Source organism: Leptonychotes weddellii, chromosome 6, assembly GCF_054177405.1.
Source record: "Leptonychotes weddellii isolate Sample4059 chromosome 6, ASM5417740v2, whole genome shotgun sequence".
NCBI classification, from domain to species: Eukaryota; Metazoa; Chordata; class Mammalia; order Carnivora; family Phocidae; genus Leptonychotes; species Leptonychotes weddellii.
This window is the reverse complement of record NC_138374.1, coordinates 29,017,050-29,034,512: the sequence shown is the minus strand read 5'-3', so window position 1 is coordinate 29,034,512 and position 17,463 is coordinate 29,017,050. Positions and strand designations below refer to the sequence as shown.

At 35.8% G+C, this 17,463-nt stretch overlaps 1 protein-coding gene across 1 annotated transcript in view; it reads left to right on the top strand.

Annotated features, from left to right (window-relative positions):
• CC2D2B (coiled-coil and C2 domain containing 2B) overlaps positions 1-17,463 on the top strand; it is an 87,507-nt gene that overhangs the window by 10,703 nt on the left and 59,341 nt on the right. The window contains exons 7-12 of the mRNA XM_081823123.1: positions 181-317; positions 419-547; positions 8,764-8,973; positions 11,549-11,646; positions 15,845-15,985; positions 17,275-17,383. Coding sequence (XP_081679249.1) covers positions 181-317; positions 419-547; positions 8,764-8,973; positions 11,549-11,646; positions 15,845-15,985; positions 17,275-17,383 — 824 coding nt within the window. The remainder of the gene's footprint in view (positions 1-180; positions 318-418; positions 548-8,763; positions 8,974-11,548; positions 11,647-15,844; positions 15,986-17,274; positions 17,384-17,463) is intronic.

The window sequence follows — 17,463 nt, the reverse complement described above, 5'->3', positions numbered from 1 at the left end:
TCTTCAAATCTTCTCTGACTTTAAGGAAACTGGTTAAAAGAAATCATTTATCATATATATATATTTAGACTTCCTACTAAACTATCATAGGGTATATGATAGTTACCTTTTTTTCCTTGTTTTGTCACTACCAGTTTAATAATTTGGACTTCAAAGTAATATCTAGGTTTTGTTGTTAAGTGGTCAACCAGTGTAAACTGCCAAAAGATATGATTCCACGCATTTTGGAAGATGAAGGATTCTATATTCAGAGAAAGCCACAAATACATAAAAAGACCTGCAACAAAATGGAAAATCGCCTGCTTACCCTAGAAGAGGCAAGTGCGCCAGCTAATAAGTTACACCACTCATTGCTTGTATGTGACATTTGTTTTTAGTGAAATATTTTATTACACTATTTCTTGAATATTTTTGATAGGGAAAGTGTTGGTTTGAAGAAAGTGGAGAAATTATGTCATTACCTTCACCCATTAGACAGTCATGGAATTTCAGGCTAACCACAAGCAAGGGATCTTTAAATCCAGCGCTAAAGACCATATACAGAAAGGTAACCAACAACAGTTTATTTGTGATTATGGTTAGAAGAATTCTTATAATATCAGGTATAACTTATGTGTTTCTGGTGTTAATTCACCCTGTAAAGATATTAGTAAATCTAGTAATGTAATGGCAAAACTATGATGAAATGTAAAATAGCCATTAAAATTATGTTTTTGAAGAATATTCAGTGATATGGGAAATACTCAAAATGCAAAGTGAAAAAGCAGAATGCAAATCATATATGATCCTAATTTTATAGAACAGATAATGAATGAATTAATCAGTGAATGAATAAATACATACATATATGGGTAGATAGATTAAAAGAGTGGGAAAATATATCAAATAATTATCTCTGGATAGTAGGACATAGGATTATTTTATTTTCTTCTTTCTTTCTCTATTTTCTAAATTTCAAAAATGAATGTATGTTATACTCATAATCAAGAAACAAAGTTTATATGTATTCTAAGACATTATGAAAATTAACAGTCCATTAACCTAATGAGAAGAAATATTTAGACAGAAATAGTTATATTTAAAAATTGGCTTGAAAAATTTAAATCAGAACTATGTACAAAAACTCAATTGTCCATTCATTTGCCTTAACCATTCCATACATAAGAAATATGGCTGTAAGTAGATATAAAGTGGAAAAATACCTACTAAAAATACTTATAGGATGTTATTCTTTATTCACTCTGTTGGTTTGAACCTGTGAGTTACTTCTGCTCTCCCCAGTAATTATATGCCTTCCATCTGTTTATAATTGTTACTGTTCTTTATAATTGTTACTGTTAGTTCTTGCATATTCCAATAGCAGGGACATATTAATAGCAAGGGCACTTAGGTTGATACTTCTCAGCCTGAGGAAATGAGGGCTCTCCCTCAACTGAAGAGATTAATAGTTTTAGGAGTCTCCTTGTCTTTCTATAACAGGTAAGGATCTTCTTTATATATGATATATGCTCTTTTCTTCCCTAGTTTCTATTTCTTTCCCAGAGAATTCAGGAAATCAAAAATTTTTTTCTTATATTGTGATATGTTTTTCATATCTTTATACTGCTTATAAATTGTTCTGAGGACCTTCTAAAAATAAACCAACACTTTGTGCTGCTAAGAAAACCTTTTGTCATTTTACTATATAAAATGCATTTAAGCTTTAATTAATTTTCCCACTTTTATAAATTACAGACATATACAATTGTCTACCAGAACTTCTGATCATTTGATGAGCAGAATTCTACCCAACCAGAAGCAAAGAAACTCAATGATGAGGATGTATAATTAGGTCCTTGGTCTTTTTATGTTCTTTTTCTTCATACTCTTTGCCTGATAATCCCAACTTCCATGGCTGCTACTACCATGTACTTGCTGGTGACTCCCAAACATGTGTCTTTCCCAGATCTCTGTCCTGATCCTCAATTGCATATACAGAATTGCTTTTAGAAAGCTCAAGCTGGTGTCTTTTTTTTAAGATTTATTTATTTTAGAGGGGGGAGGGGCAGCAGGAGAGAGAGAGAGAGAATCTCCAGCAGACTCCCCACTGTGTGCAGAGCCTGATGTGGGGCTCTGTTCTTACGACCCTGAGATCATGAGCTGAGCCAAAACCAAGAGTTGGATGCTCAACCGACTGAGCCACTCAGGGGCCCCTTAATCTGGTGTCTTAAGATCAGTACACCTAAAAGAGAATTGCCATTGCTTCAATCAGAGGCAGTTTTGCTGTGAAACTAATGAATTTTAAGGTTAGGGTCCCTAACTTTGCAGAGGTCCCTTTCCAAGGCTCTGAGAGGGATTTTAGCAATGTGTTCATTTAGTTATCTTTACATACAGAAATATAAATATATCCAGTATATTAGCTTGGTCAATTTACATGAAGTCAACAAACCTGTGTAATCACCATTGAGATCAAGGATAGAATATTACCAACATTCCAGAAGGCCCCCTCATGTCCTTTTCCAGTAACTATTTCCCCTCAAGGTAACTACTATTATAACTTCTACCACTGTAGATTACTCTTACCTGCTACTTTGCCTGTTTTACATAAATGTAATAATAGAGTAGGTATTCTATGTTGCTGCATGCAATAATAATTTGCTTAATCTTCTTGCTATATAGAACTCCATTGTATGAAAAATATATTTATTTTCTTTTTCTCTTCTCTGGGGAGAATTGTACAATATTGGTGTTATTTATTTCTTAAGTGTTTGGAAGAATTCACTGATGAATCCATTTTGGCCTGGAAATTTATTTGTGGGATTGTTTTTAATTATAGTTTCTTTAAAAAAATAAAAGACTGTCTCATGGAAAGAATCACATGTTCATGGATTGGAAAACTTAATATTGTTAAAATATCCATACTACCCAAAGCAGTCTACAAATTCAATGCAATCTCTATCAAAATCCCAATGGTATTTTTCAAAGAAACAGAAAAACAATCTTAAAATTCATATGGAACCACAAAGGACCCTGAATAGCCAAAACAATCTTGATAAAGAAGAATAAAGCTAGAAAGAATGGTATCATCATAATGGCAGAATAAGAGTTTTCTGTTGTCTTCCTCCCCAAAGTACACTGATTCTGACAATCGCCCATGGACAAGAGTGCCTTTGTGGAAGTTCACAAGTCCAGTGGAGAATTCTAGCACACCCCTGAAGAAAAAATAAATATATAAAATAAAAATCTGAGATGGGGTATTTTTTGTTAGGTCTAGAGTTCTAGATTGGATGTTATTTTGCTTTTAGCACTTTGAAGAGAGCTTTCCACTCTCTTTTGAATCTCATTGTTTCTATTGCAAAGCCATCTTTTTAAAAAAGCATTTATTTATTTATTTAAGGGGGGCTGCTGAGGGAGAGGGAGGAGAGAATCTTAAGCAAATCTATTCTCTGAACGGAATCAGACATGGAGCTTGATCTCACAATCCTGAGATCGTGACCTGAGGTAAAATCAAGAGTCAGACACTTAACTGACTGAGCCACCCAGGTACCCCTTGAAAAGCCATCTTAAAGTCTTATTTGCATTTTCAGTTTTTCTCTTTGGTTTTCAATAATTTCCACTGTAATATGTTAAGCTGTGAGTTTTTCAATATTTATTCTGCTTTAGGGTATTAGAACTTCCTGAATGTATGATTCCATGTCATCCATCAGTTTTAGAAAAATTCTCAGCCATTTTCTTAGCAAATATGTCTGATACCTCAGTCTCCTCTTTTTGTTCTGGGACTTTAAGTACACATGTCCCTTGTGTCTTATTTTGCTTTTTTTATTTTTTATTCCTTGTCTTCTCTCTGATCCTTTAGACTGAATATTTTTTATTTGATCTGTTTTCTAGTTCACTTATCTAATTTTCTGCTCTGTTTTTTTTTTCTGCTCTATTTTATCTCCAGCTAAATCCATCCAATGAATTCTTTCTCTTTATTCATTTCTTTTTTATTTAGAAAGATTTCTCCCTCTTCACCTTAAGAAAAAGTCCATTTTTGTGGTGTTTCTTTGCCCTTGTGCTCCTTCTATTTTAGGCTTAATTTCTAAAATATTTTTTTATTTTTAATTCTTTCTGTCACTTTCTGTCACCTCATTTCTCAGTTTTTCTAATTCTGATTTATGTTCTTAAATGTCATAAAAATTTTCTCAATGTCTTTTAGCTCATTCGACAGTACATTTCTACTTTTTAAAAAATATTTTATTTATTCATTTGAGACACAGAGATACAGAGAGAGAGAGAGCATGAGCAGGGGGAGAGGCAGAGGAACAGGGAGAAGCAGCCTCCCCGCTAAGCCAGGAGCCCAGTGTGGGGCTCGATCCCAGGACCCTGGGATCATGACCGGAGCCAAAGGCAGACGCTTAACCATCTAAGTCACCCAGGCACCCCCATTTCTATTTTTTTGTCTGTTTTTTGGATTTCTTTCTGCTGTACTTTATGGGAATATTATTTTGCTGTCTATTCATTTTTCTTCTTTCTTTTTTTTTTTTTTTTTTAAGATTTATCCATTTATTTGAGAGAGAGAGTGCACACAGGGAGAGGGGCAGAGGGAAATGGAGAGAGAGAATGTCAAGCAGACTCCCGGCTGAGCAGGGAGCCTGATGCAAGGCTCCATCCCAGGACCCAGAGATCATGACCTAAGCTGAAATCAAGAGTCAGATGCTTTTGGGTGCCTGGATGGCTCAGTCGTTAAGCATCTGCCTTTGGCTCAGGTCATGAGCCACTTCTCCCTCTCCCACTCCCCCTGCTTGTGTTCCTGCTCTCGCTATCTCTCTGTCAAATAAATAAATAAAATCTTTAAAAAAACAAAAGAGTCAGACGCTTAACCAACTGAGCCACCCAGGCCCCCCCTGATAACTTTTCTAATAATGTCACAGAACTATGTTGTTTTTGTGTAGTGTTAAAAATATATAGTGGCTGGATTTCTGAAATTTCTTGGCTGTATTTCCCTTCCCGGATATTTTTTTGTATCTTCTCTTCCCTTAATGTCTGTGATCCCTGGCCTTCTCAATTTTTATTCCACTCCTAGTAGTTTCTCTTTAGTGTGAAGACTTGTCCTAAAAATTCTGAGGGAGTAGGTTCCTCTAAGCCCCTTTAGTCCTCTCCAAAAGCCCTTGCACTCCCCACAGTTGGAGTAGACAAAACCTCTTCCAGTTTTAGCTGCTGTTTTTGAGTTGGCATGCTGCACTTTCTGGTGAGCAACTAACTGTTGTCTCTTTGGGGTTCTCCTGCTGTCAGGACCTTCAGATGCTTCACTGCTTCTCTGATTTCTTCCAAACAATCACCAACACTATGCAAGCTTTCTACTGTTGGTGGTTTGTCTCCATCCACTTGTATTTTGGGTTTCACGAGGGATTCTTGGAGATGTAGTTTTGTTATGGATCTTGTCCATGGATTTTTGGCTTTGCTATCTAGTTGCTCTGCATGCTTTAATGGTAGAGATTTGGGACTATCTAAAACTATAGTGCCACCATATTCCCAGAATCACCTGTCTAATGAATTCTTAATTTAAAATGTTGATTTGACATTTGATTCTTATGTATATATTCCAGTTTCCTCCTAGAATATGCCATGTTTTCATGTATTTTCTCTTTTACTCTGTTTTTTAAAATACATTAATGATAGCCACTTTAAAGTCCATATCTAGTAACTACAATATCTGGGTTCCTGAGAGTCTGTTTTTATTTTTTTTTTTCTCTTCATTTTGCTCGTTTAGACTTGTCTTTTATTATGGTCGATGACCATTGTGTTGCAAATATTACATATGAAAAGTTATAAAAGCTCTAAAGATACTTTCTTTCAGAAAGGTTCTGTCCTTTGCTTTGTTAGGCATATTGAGTGGGGATAATCATTTTAATCCAATTAGGGACTTAACTGATTTCAGCTGGGTTGCTGTTCTCTCAAGGCTCTGTCTGTATGTTTTCTGTTTTCCTAATCTCTTTCCTGCTTGACTGCAGAGTAGGGTCTTTCTTTCTTTCTTTCTTTCTTTCTTTCTTTCTTTCTTTCTTTCTTTCTTTCTTTCTTTCTTTTCGTCAATTGCTAACACATATCCAAATGCTTAGCATATAGTAGAGACTCAATGAGTGCTTATATTATTTGTAATGCGACTTTTATGGTCCTAGTATACATTAGAAGAGAAAGACCTCAGTTGACTGGCATAATCTTAGAAAAGATTATTTTTTGCATGGTGCCTGTCATACCATGAGAAACTGGCATGTCTCTGCCCCATCCTAATTTATAATATAACACATTCACTGACATTTTGTAAGTGAGCCCCCCCTCCCCAATACACATACACACCCAACATTGCAATATCTTTCTGTTTTCTCCAGTTTGGTTACTAAAAACACCCATCTCCATTAAAAATAAAAATAAAAGAATGAAAGAGGGAGGAGAGAAAATCCCTAGTATTTATCTTATCTTGTTCTTTGCTATTATGTGGCATAACTTTTATACCTTATGGTGACAATATGTTTCATCTAAATTTTGCTGAAGATAAAGCACAGATATTCTAACAAAATTATATAATTGAGACCATTCTTAGGGAGAGAGATCCTTGAAACAATGGCAGTTTGTTGAATGAATGAATAAATGCACGCATGCATGCGTGAATGAATGAACAATCGTGAATGAATGATAACAAATAAATGCAAAATATACAATTTTTGGAGAAATATTAACCACCATCCAGATTGACTTTTGTAACCACCAGAATCCCAAACTAGAAACCACTGGGCTGAACAAGTACCTTTTTCCTTAAGTGCATCTGTTCTGGCTTCATCCAAGCATAATTTCAGTATTTCATGGACTTTTAGACTTGGAAATAAATGGAAATGTCACTCACCAAGCATCTAAACTGAGTATTAAAATTCATTCTGTAGCATCCTTAACAGACGATGTTCTGGAATTTGCGTCAGACAAATGCTTCTGCCTGCTTTTCCCTTTTATCTTCTCCACATTTGTTACTCTGTCCAGCTAGCCTTAGAGGCAAGGCTCATTTGGGGTTTCTCACCAGAATAAATGAAATATAAAGGCGACTGAAGCACAGGTAAGAACTGCCCGAGTACCAAAGTCCTCTCTTTGCTGTTGCCTCTGCCACATTCCTCTGCCCCAGGTCTTATTTGCCTGTGTGTTTTCCCTGACCATTTGACTATGCCCTTTACTCCCTCTTCTAACATTCTCTTATGTGTTTATGTAGATTTTACACTTGTCATCAGCTTGGATGTTTTTGTGCGTTTATCTGGCCTTTGACTTACTATTCCTAGATCTTTGTGCTTTTAGTCTAACTTAGTTCTAGAAGTTCACTTAATCCCCTCACTTAACTGATCAGTGCAGAATCTGCTCAATAAGACAGTCCTCTCTAGCTTAGGAACTTTAATTTTTAAAAGTTTATAATTTGGTTGCTTAATACCAAAACTGTTTATTTCGTTGGTGTTTATGCCTGGTAAATGACCATTTTACTTCCAATTGACTAAATCTTATAAGTGGAATCAAGAGCAGGTTTTCCCCTCTGAGTTGGTCCTTCCATAGAGAATAGAGATTTATAAAGTAAGGATGAAACAAAAACAAATTTTATGACTCTTCTCTTGCCTTCCCTCAAAGCAGTGAGAAAATGGGAAGATTCCTAGCTCAGGAGAGAGTAGGGAGGGAGAAATGCAGGCATCACACTGTGACCTGCCGTCCTTGAGGATCTGCCATGCCAGGCAGAGGTGGGACAGCAGTTTTTCAGTGTGACAGCAGTTGTAATAGCAATGGCACAGACAGGAAATCATGTTCTGTTACACAGACTGGTCCAGAGAGAGGGCTTGTGCTCTCTTTTTCAGGGGGATGCAGTCATGGATCTTACTGGGAGTAGCTAGGCATTCACAAACTAGACTGTACATGCTAAGTAACCCAGTAGCGCTCTCAAATTATATCGCTGAAAACAAGTCACATACATATTCAAACAAATGTGCTTAAATTCAGAATAGGGTACTAAAACATAATTGAATCATTTTGTATATAATTTAAGGCCCACAGACTTCAACTAATTTAGGGGCAATCTGTCAATTGCTAACACATATCCAAATGCTTAGCATATAGTAGACACTCAATGAGTGCTTATATTATTTATATTTTTTGTATTGTAAGTGGAGACAGTCTCATGTATAAAGAAAGATGGTCTCCTTAGCACTTGCTTGGAGGGTCCGAGCCCCTCCAGGGAATTTTCCAGGGGATTACCAGTATATTCACATAGGAACAGCGTTTTAGTAAGGGTTTGCCACTTAACACTGGCCCATAGATGACTGTTAGACCATAAGGTAGTTGGAACTATTGACCCAACAGATCTAAACACCATTTGTCATAGTGTTGCTATAGGAAATCGTTGCAGGGCTTATAACTTGAAAGTCTAAACTCTACCAGCACACAACAGTAAAGTATCTGATAATAATTCATAGCAAGATGATTAAAGTGGATGTAATATAAATATATTTTATGAAATCAAGGGCCATAATCAATTTCAAGGAAGAAGGATCAAATTATTGTTTATTGCTTTCTATATCCCTTAATTTTCTTTCTTTCTTTTTCTTATTAACATATAATGTATTATTTGTTTCAGGGGTACAGGTCTGTGATCCATCAGTCTTACACAATTCACAGCACTCACCATATCCCTTAATTTTCTTACAATTAATGTGTTACTTTTACAAGGAAATTTATAATTTCAAAAGAAAGAATCAACATTGTGCACATATTTTTCTTTAAAAGGCAGTGAAACCTGATCTGGAAAGCTCTATTAGGAACAAAATGGAAGGTCAAAGGGAAATGTACCAATTAGATCTCAACATTGTGGGTTTCCAGTTCAGCCATCATCCTCTCTTCAATCAAGAACAAGTATTATGTGCTAGGCTGCTTCAACTTTATGAGTGTTTCCAGGACAGACAGCAACAGAATTTATCTCAGCTGCTTTATGAGAAGGTGAGAATGGCTTTCATTATATTTATAGAGCCAAATATTTAATATCGAAAGGGAAAACAAATAATACAGAGCAAGCTATCCTAGAACATATTCCCTTAGCATTTTAAATATTTAACCAATTAGAACAATAGTTGCTTTCAGTTTTTCTAAAAAGAAACTCTGGGTGTTGACTGGCCAGGGAGGTAGCCTCAAACATATCCTGCAGGATATTTAGTACTTACAAATGGTTCACTAATCAGTGGTATTCTTGGTCCTATGATTCAAGAAGGGTATTTGAAAAGATTAAAAGAGCCATATGGTTGTTTTAAGTCTTCTAATAAAGTATTTTTGGTAAAAATATTAGAGATCTTGATGGGGCGCCTGGGTGGCTCAGTCGTTAAGCGTCTGCCTTCGGCTTGGGTCATGATCTCAGGGTCCTGGGATCAAGCCCTGCATCGGGTTCCCTGCTCCACGGGAAGCCTGCTTCTCCCTCTCCCACTCCCCCTGTTCCCTCTCTCCCTGTGTCTCTCTCTGTCAAATAAATAAATAAAATCTTAAAAAAAAAAAATATTAGAGATCTTGAATCTCATATAAAATGTGAAAAGTCTTGGTCTGAGAATGATTAACCCAGTCATCCAATGACAGCATAAAGGGTACATAAAAGTTTGGAAAAAGAAAAAAGAAAAAAAGAAATCAAATGAGTGCCCACCGATTATTTTTATGAATTCGTACCTCTCATTTACTTGCTTTTTTAGTTTCATTTTTTGTGTCTATTGGCAAACATTAAAATTTTTCTGAGATCAAATCTTTCAGTCTTTTCCCTTGTGTATATTAGGTTTTGTCATTTGCTTCCTAAGACCTTCTCCACCCCAAGTGTATCAGTCAGCATGCCTTTGGTTGCAATTCACAGAAAACGCTCTCTCAATTGCTTTAAACAATAAGGAAAACATATTACCTCCTACATCACAAGTCCCAAGTTAGGGCAGCTTTAGGGTTGGCCGATTTGGTGGCTCAACAATATCATCAACAACCCTAGCTTTTTTCCTCTCTTTCCAATGTTCATCTTCAGCAAATTGACTTGGTTAGCTCCTGTCAGGTAAACTACTGGCTGTTCCAGTTCAAGGCATGCTGACCAGACACACAGTATGCATAGTATCTCGCTTTGAGAACCCTCTTCAGCCTTTCCCCCACGTATGGGCAATTTCCCCTCTTGTCTCTTTGGCTAGAACTATATCACATGATTATGCCTAAACCAGCACTAGCAAAAAGAATGAAATTGCTACAAATGGCTAATCAGGGTTTACCTCTGAAACACGTGGAAGATGATTAAGCAATTGAACAAAATTGGGATTCTGCAAGCAAAAAAAAAATGACTTTTCAAGGGCAACCAATAGTGTCTAAGAGACCAAAATTATAGTTATCTTCTTATATATTCTTCTAATAATATACATGTGTGTGTATGTATAATTTCTAGGCTTTTATTCGGTCTAGAGTTTATATTTGTGTCTTGTGGATTGGGCTCCAATTCAGTTTCTTTCCCCCAAAAGGTTAGCCTAATATCCAAACATCATAATTTCCTACTAATTTAAGATTCTGCCTTTATTATAAACTGGCTTCACATATTTACATAGATTAAGGACTATTTATTCCATTGACGTATGGCCTAGTCCTGCCCTGTTTTAATTACTATACTATTAAATTATAATGTAGTAGAACAAAGGACTCCTCATTTTTTATAGAATGTTTTTGTATGCTCTTAAAGATTTGATCGTCCATATGAACTTTAGAATTAGCCTGTCAACTTCTATTTTTAAAATTCTATTACCATATTTATTGTGATTACATTATATTATTATATTAATTTTGAAGGAAATTTTATCTTTATGAAAATTGTGTTCCCTCATTCAGAACTATAGTTTGTCTTCCTATTTGTTGAGGTCTTCTCTGATTTCTTCCAGTAAAAGTTTATATTAATTGACTCTAGTCTTGGAGTTCCTACAAACTGTTCCTAACTATGACAGATTTCTCCTACATATGTTTTAGGGTACAGGTTCCTCCAGTTTTATTTCTCTATGGACATTCTCTGAGGATATTTCTATCTTATGCTTTCCTCAGCATATCGTTTTCTCTTGATTTTATTTTTTCTTATTTTCCTATGTTATGCATTCATTTTTATAGACAGATATAGATATAAACACAGTTATAAATATACATGTATAGATATGGATGTAATGTTGGCAGTGGATATGGATAAAGACAGATAAACAGCTATTTTTTCTGTAACCATGGGATTTTAGGTGAAAGATAAGGTAGATTCCTGGGCTCAATCTGCCGTCTTGATTGACTGGCATTTTTTACATTAATTGAGGAGCTGATTACCTAGAAAGTTCTAGGTATAATGTTTATTTCTTAGATATTGAGGCTCTTCTCAGTTCTACCCCAAGGTGCTTATATGAAATATATTTTGGAAGATAAGACAGTAATACACAAAAAGTTATACAGTTGTGCTTCTGCTGCACACACCTAGACCTTTGGAGAAATTGGAGTGCTAGTAACAGTGAATGGAATATACGAAAAGCTCTTTTCTTTGTTGTAGCTGAAAGCACTGACAGATGCTACCAAATTAGCAAACGAAAATTTGGAAATAAGCCAACTGACCAAAAAATCTTTACAAGATTATTATTGGCAGATAAGGTAGGTTTGGGACCATTAATGTATTTATCAAGCATTTATCAAGTAACTTCTTTAAACTGAGTATTGCACTTGCTATGGAGGATATAAAATAAGAAAAAGAGAAGGTCCCTACTCTTTAGGCAATTACAGAAATGGCTCCAACCTTTCCTTTAGACCCCGTTTTGTGTAAAAATATTTCATAGAAGTGTCACATGAAAGTAGTTGTAATTTTAATATCAATTGATTAAAAAAACCACATGTTGGGGCGCCTGGGTGGCTCAGTTGTTAAGCATCTGCCTTTGGCTCAGGTCATGATCCCAGGGTCCTGGGATCGAGCCCCACATCGGGCTCTCTGCTCAGCAGGAAGCCTGCTTCTCCCTCTCCCACTCCCCCTGCTTGTGTTCCTGCTCTCGCTGTGTCTCTCTGTCAAATAAATAAATAAAATCTTTGAAAAAAAAAAGAAAAAAGATATGTCTCAAATCAATATAAGAGGAAAATGAGACAATATAGAAATATTCAAACAAAAGGAAAGCAAGAAAAGAGAGAAAAAGGAACATAGAAGCAGATGAGACAAATAAAAAACATAAAAGAAAATGGAGTTAAACCTAAATATATCTAAATGGGCTGAGTGCTCCATTTTTGTCTAGATTGATAGACTGGATTAAAATTTTAAAAAATCCATATGGAAGCAACCTAAGTGTCCATCATTAGATGAGTGAATAAATAAGATGTGGTATATATACAGAGTGGAATATTACTCAGCCATAAAAAAGAATGAGATTTTGCCATTTGTGACAACATGGATGGACGTAGAGGGTATTATGCTAAGTGAAGTAAGTCTAATGGAGAAACACAAATACCATGACTTCACTTATATGTGGACTCTAAAAACAAAACAAATAAATGGAGCGCCTGAGTGGCTCAGTCGTTAAGCATCTGCCTTCAGCTCAGGTCATGATCCCAGGGTCCTGGGATTGAGCCCTGCATCGGGCTCTCTGCTCAGCGGGAAGCCTGCTTCTCCCTCTCCCACTCCCCCTGCTTGTGTTCCCTCTCTCACTATCTCTCTGTCAAATAAATAAATAAAATCTTTAAAATATATATATTTTATGGTTGAACAAAATATGATTGAACAAAAAATATTTTATGAATGAACAAAAAGCAGAAAGAGACCCATAAATCTAGACAATAAACTGGTGGTTGCCAGAGGGGAGGGGGGTGGGGAGTTGAGGAAAATGGGTGAAGGGGAGTGGGAGTTCTAGGCATCTAGTTATGGAATGAATAAGTCATGGGGGTAAAGGGTGAAGCATGGGGAATATAGTCCATGGTATTGTACTAGTGTTGTATGGTGACAGCTATACTTGGGGTAAGCATAGTATAACTTCTAGAATTGTAGAATCATTATGTTGTACACCTGAAACTAATGTAACATTGTGTGCTAACTATACTTCAATAAAAAATTTTTTAAAAGGAGGAAAAAAATCCCAAACCAAAATCCAATTATATGTTATCTATAAGAGACTTATCTAGATCATAAGGATATAAAAAGTTAGAGAATAGAAATAATGGGAAAAAAAAATCACACAAACATTGACAAAATAAAGATGGCATAGCTATATCAATATAAGGTAAAATAGATCTTTAAAGGCAAAAAGCTTTACTAGATATAAAGAGGGCCACATCAAAATGATGCAGTTTAATTAACATGAATTCATATATATGAATATACACATATATACACATATGCATACAATAAAATGGCTTCAAAATAAATAAAGCAGGTGCCTGGGTGGCTCAGATGGTTAAGTGTCTGCCTTCAGCTCGGGTCATGATCCCAGGGTCCTGGGATCGAGTCCCGCATCAGGCTCCCTGCTCAGCTGGGAGCCTGCTTCTCCCTCTGCCTCTCTCTCTCTGTCTCTTATGAATAAATAAATAAATAAATAAATAAATAAAGCAAAACTGATAGAAGTGCAAGGAGAAATAACAAATTCATAAACATACTGGGCAATATTTACACACTCCTCTCAGTAAATGATGGGACAAGTAGACCAAAAAAATTCAGTATGTATATAAAAGATTTGAACAACATGATGAATAAACTTGACTTAATATATAGTTAGAGAACGTTGTACCCGACAACTGCAAAATGCTACTCTCTTCAAGAACATGGGGAACATTTACAAAAGTTGATATTCTGTTATTTCAATAAATCTCAAGGTCTCAATATATTCAACAGATTTAAATCATTCAATGCAGAAAGAAATCTAATACAAAAGTATAGCTAGGAAATCTGTATGATTGGAAATTAAGAAATACATGTCTAAATAATCTATTTTTCAGAGAAGATATCATATTGATAATTAGGATTTTTAATTTACTGATTAAAAACTAATATATATGAAAATTTGTGGTACAGTTAAAATAGTACTTAGAGGAAAATTTGTTTATTTAAATACACATGAGAGAAAAAGGAAAGGTTGAAAATTAATGAGCTAAGCATTCTTAAGTTAGGAAAAAGAATAGAAGGAAATAAAGAGCAGAAATTAAGAGAGCTATGATAGAATCAGTAAACTCAAATGTTTGGTAAACATTTGATAAACTTGGCAAAGCTGATCAAGAAAAGAAACAGCATGGGGTGCCTGGGTGGTTCAATTGGTTAAGCGTCTGCCTTCAGCCCAGGTCATGATCCCAGGGATCGAGCCCTACATGGGGCTCCCTGCTTGGTGCGGAGTCTGCTTCTCCCTCTCCCTCTGCCCCTCCCCCTGCTTGTGCTTTCTCTCACTCTCTCTCAAATAAATAAATAAAATCTTTTTTAAAAAAACAAAAGAAAAGAAACAGTACAAATATACAATATACAATATCAGGAAGGAAAGGGGGACATTATTACCCATGCTGTATACTTTGAAAAACTTCATGCCTAAGAATGTGAACATTTACATGGAAAGGACAAATCTGTACAAAAATACAACCAGAATCGGGGTGCACGGGTGGCTCAGTCAGTTGAGCATTGACTCTCTCGATCTCGGCTTAGGTCTTGATCTTAGGGTCAGGAGATAGAGCCCCATGTTGGGCTCTACGCTCAGCGGGGAGTCTGCTTGAGAATTCTCTCTCCCTCTCCCTCTGCTCCTCCCGTTTGTGCTGTCTCTTTCTTGCTCTCTAAAATAAATAAATAAAATCTTAAAAAAAACAAACCATATATCCAACAAGTGAAAGAAGAAGAAGAAGAAGAAGAAGAAGCAGAAGAAGAAAAACCCTAAGTAGTTCAATCATTGTTAAAGAAATCAAATCGGTAATTTGAAATCTTTCTGCAAAGAAAACTTGAGGCTCAGATGACAAAATCAGGATTCGGTAGAACATTTAAAACAGTGATTCTCAAAATGTGGTTCCCCAGATCAGCAGCATCAGCTTCATCTGGAAATCTGTTAAAAATGCAAATTACCAGGTCCACCACAGCCTTACTGAATCTGAAATTCTGGGGGTGGGGCTTGGCAATCTGTGTTCAGCAGGCCCTCTGATGATTCTGATATAGGAAAGTTTGGGAGCCTCTGATTTAAAGATAACTTCTATTTTCACAAATTCAAAGAATATAAAAAAAAAAAGGCCACATTCTTAACTTCATTTCTGAGGTTGTTTTATCCTTGAAATTAAAACTTGATAACAATACAAAAACTGTTGCAACCCAATTTCATTCATAAACATAGTTACAGATATGCTAAGCAGAATTCTATCAAATAATACAGTGAAGTTGGGATCATTCCAGGAGTGCAAGGATGATTTAACATTAGAAAGTCAATTAGTGTAATTTGTCATACTAATAGTGTGTTTGTAAAGTCATGAAACAGAATAAGCATCTTTTAAAACAGTATATTACCTCAATATCCAAATAATATGATCACTACCCCATCCAGCAAAGTACCTCTAAATTTGAAGCAATGGTTTCATTCGTTAATCTGAAAAAAATATAATAAATACACTCCAGAATGACCAGATCATCTGGAAAAGTCTGGATTTTAGCAGAGCACTTTTGAATAGTGAAAAATCTTCAAGTCATAAAGGAATTAATTAATGGAATTTCAGTAGCTATACCAAGATGTGGGTAAAATGAAAAAAAAATCATAAGGTGAGGGTATCCAGAAGAGTTAGTTACATTCTCCTAGGCCATTTTTAATGATTTATAGTTCTAACCCACCAATGTATTTTTGATCTACCTTTATTGTTGTAGTAATACAAAACAGCTCTATGACTTAGAAAGGGGAAAAGACTTCTCTCTATTACACAGTATATTACGGACTTGGAAACAAATAAAGTCCCTCCGACAACGGCAAGGGTTTACAAGCACCCCAGTAAAGTTACAGTTTCAAAGGTGAGTGGCTTGTCTATTTGTTCTGATAGGGCTCCTGAGGAACTGCCCACGAATAACTGGGAATTCACAGTCACTGGGAGAAAATCCAGAAGCTAGACAGCTATTTAATGTAGTCAACAAAGGACTTGTACCTTGAATATATGAATAATTCTTAAAACTTAATAAGACAACTCAATTTTTAAAACTGAACAGACACTTCACTGAAGAAGGCATATGGATGGCAAATGCAAACATGAAAAGAAGTTCAGCATCATATCCTGTCAATAAAGAAATGTAAATTAAGGGGCGCCTGGGTGGCTCAGTCGTTAAGCGTCTGCCTTCGGCTCAGGTCATGATCCCGGGGTCTTGGGATCGAGCCCCGCATCGGGCTCCCTGCTCTGCGGGAAGCCTGCTTCTCCCTCTCCCGCTCCCCCTGCTTGTGTTCCCTCTCTCGCTGTGTCTCTCTCTGTCGGATAAATAAATAAAATCTTAAAATAAAATAAATAAATAAATAAATAAAACCACAATGTGAATATACCATACACCATTTAGAATGACTAAAATCCAAAACAAAACGAAATTTAAAAGACAATAACAAATACTGACAAGGATATTGAGCAACAGGAACTCTCATTGATTGCTGATGGGAATGCAAATGTTACAGCCATTTGAAAACAGTGTGGCACTTTTTATAAATCTGCACATAGACCCATCATACTTCTAGGTGAAACATACAGTCATAAAAACATGGTTAGTGGAGGAGATGGTTACAATTAAAAACTGTACTTGTTAATCACTTAAGCTGTTTGTGAACTCAGTGAAATAACTGGTTTCCTCCCCACAACCCATGGTCTTTTTTCAAAACTGTAGGAGATTAGTGTAACTTCAGCCTATTAAGAAAGATGTTTACTTTGTTGACTTTTTTCCCCCGCTGCAGTGGTTTTTAACATAAGTGCTTCTGACAATTTTTAAACCTACCCAGCATGAAACTTTATATGGTAGAGTCCTGAATTCATGTAAACCTGCTTACTTGCCTCCATTTCTTTAAACGAGTCTGATACACACATGCATTCTGAACCCCTGAGCAGAAAAGGAGAGCCATGGATGCCATAAGCTTGTTCAGAACCGTAGCTCTGGACCTGTGCCTGCTCACCACTCACTCTTATTCTCACTACGATCGTCCTTGGGATGTAAAATTGTTTGTTGTAAGCGATTGATTGTATGTGTATATGTGTGTTAGCAACACCAGTAACAAATCTCAAATACTTCCACTATTTCTGCTTCAAATAATTATATTTATTATTAATTAGGATAAAAATGAATAAATGTGATGAACAAAACCAAGAAGAACTGTTAGAAATGTCTGAAACTGAGAAGAAAACTGAAGGAAAAGCATTTAAGAATGGGGAAAAACAGGAGGTATTTATATTGCAAAATAACATTCAACTCCTCTTAACTGGTTATAATATTTAATTGCTTGGTAGAATAGGAAGTCTTGG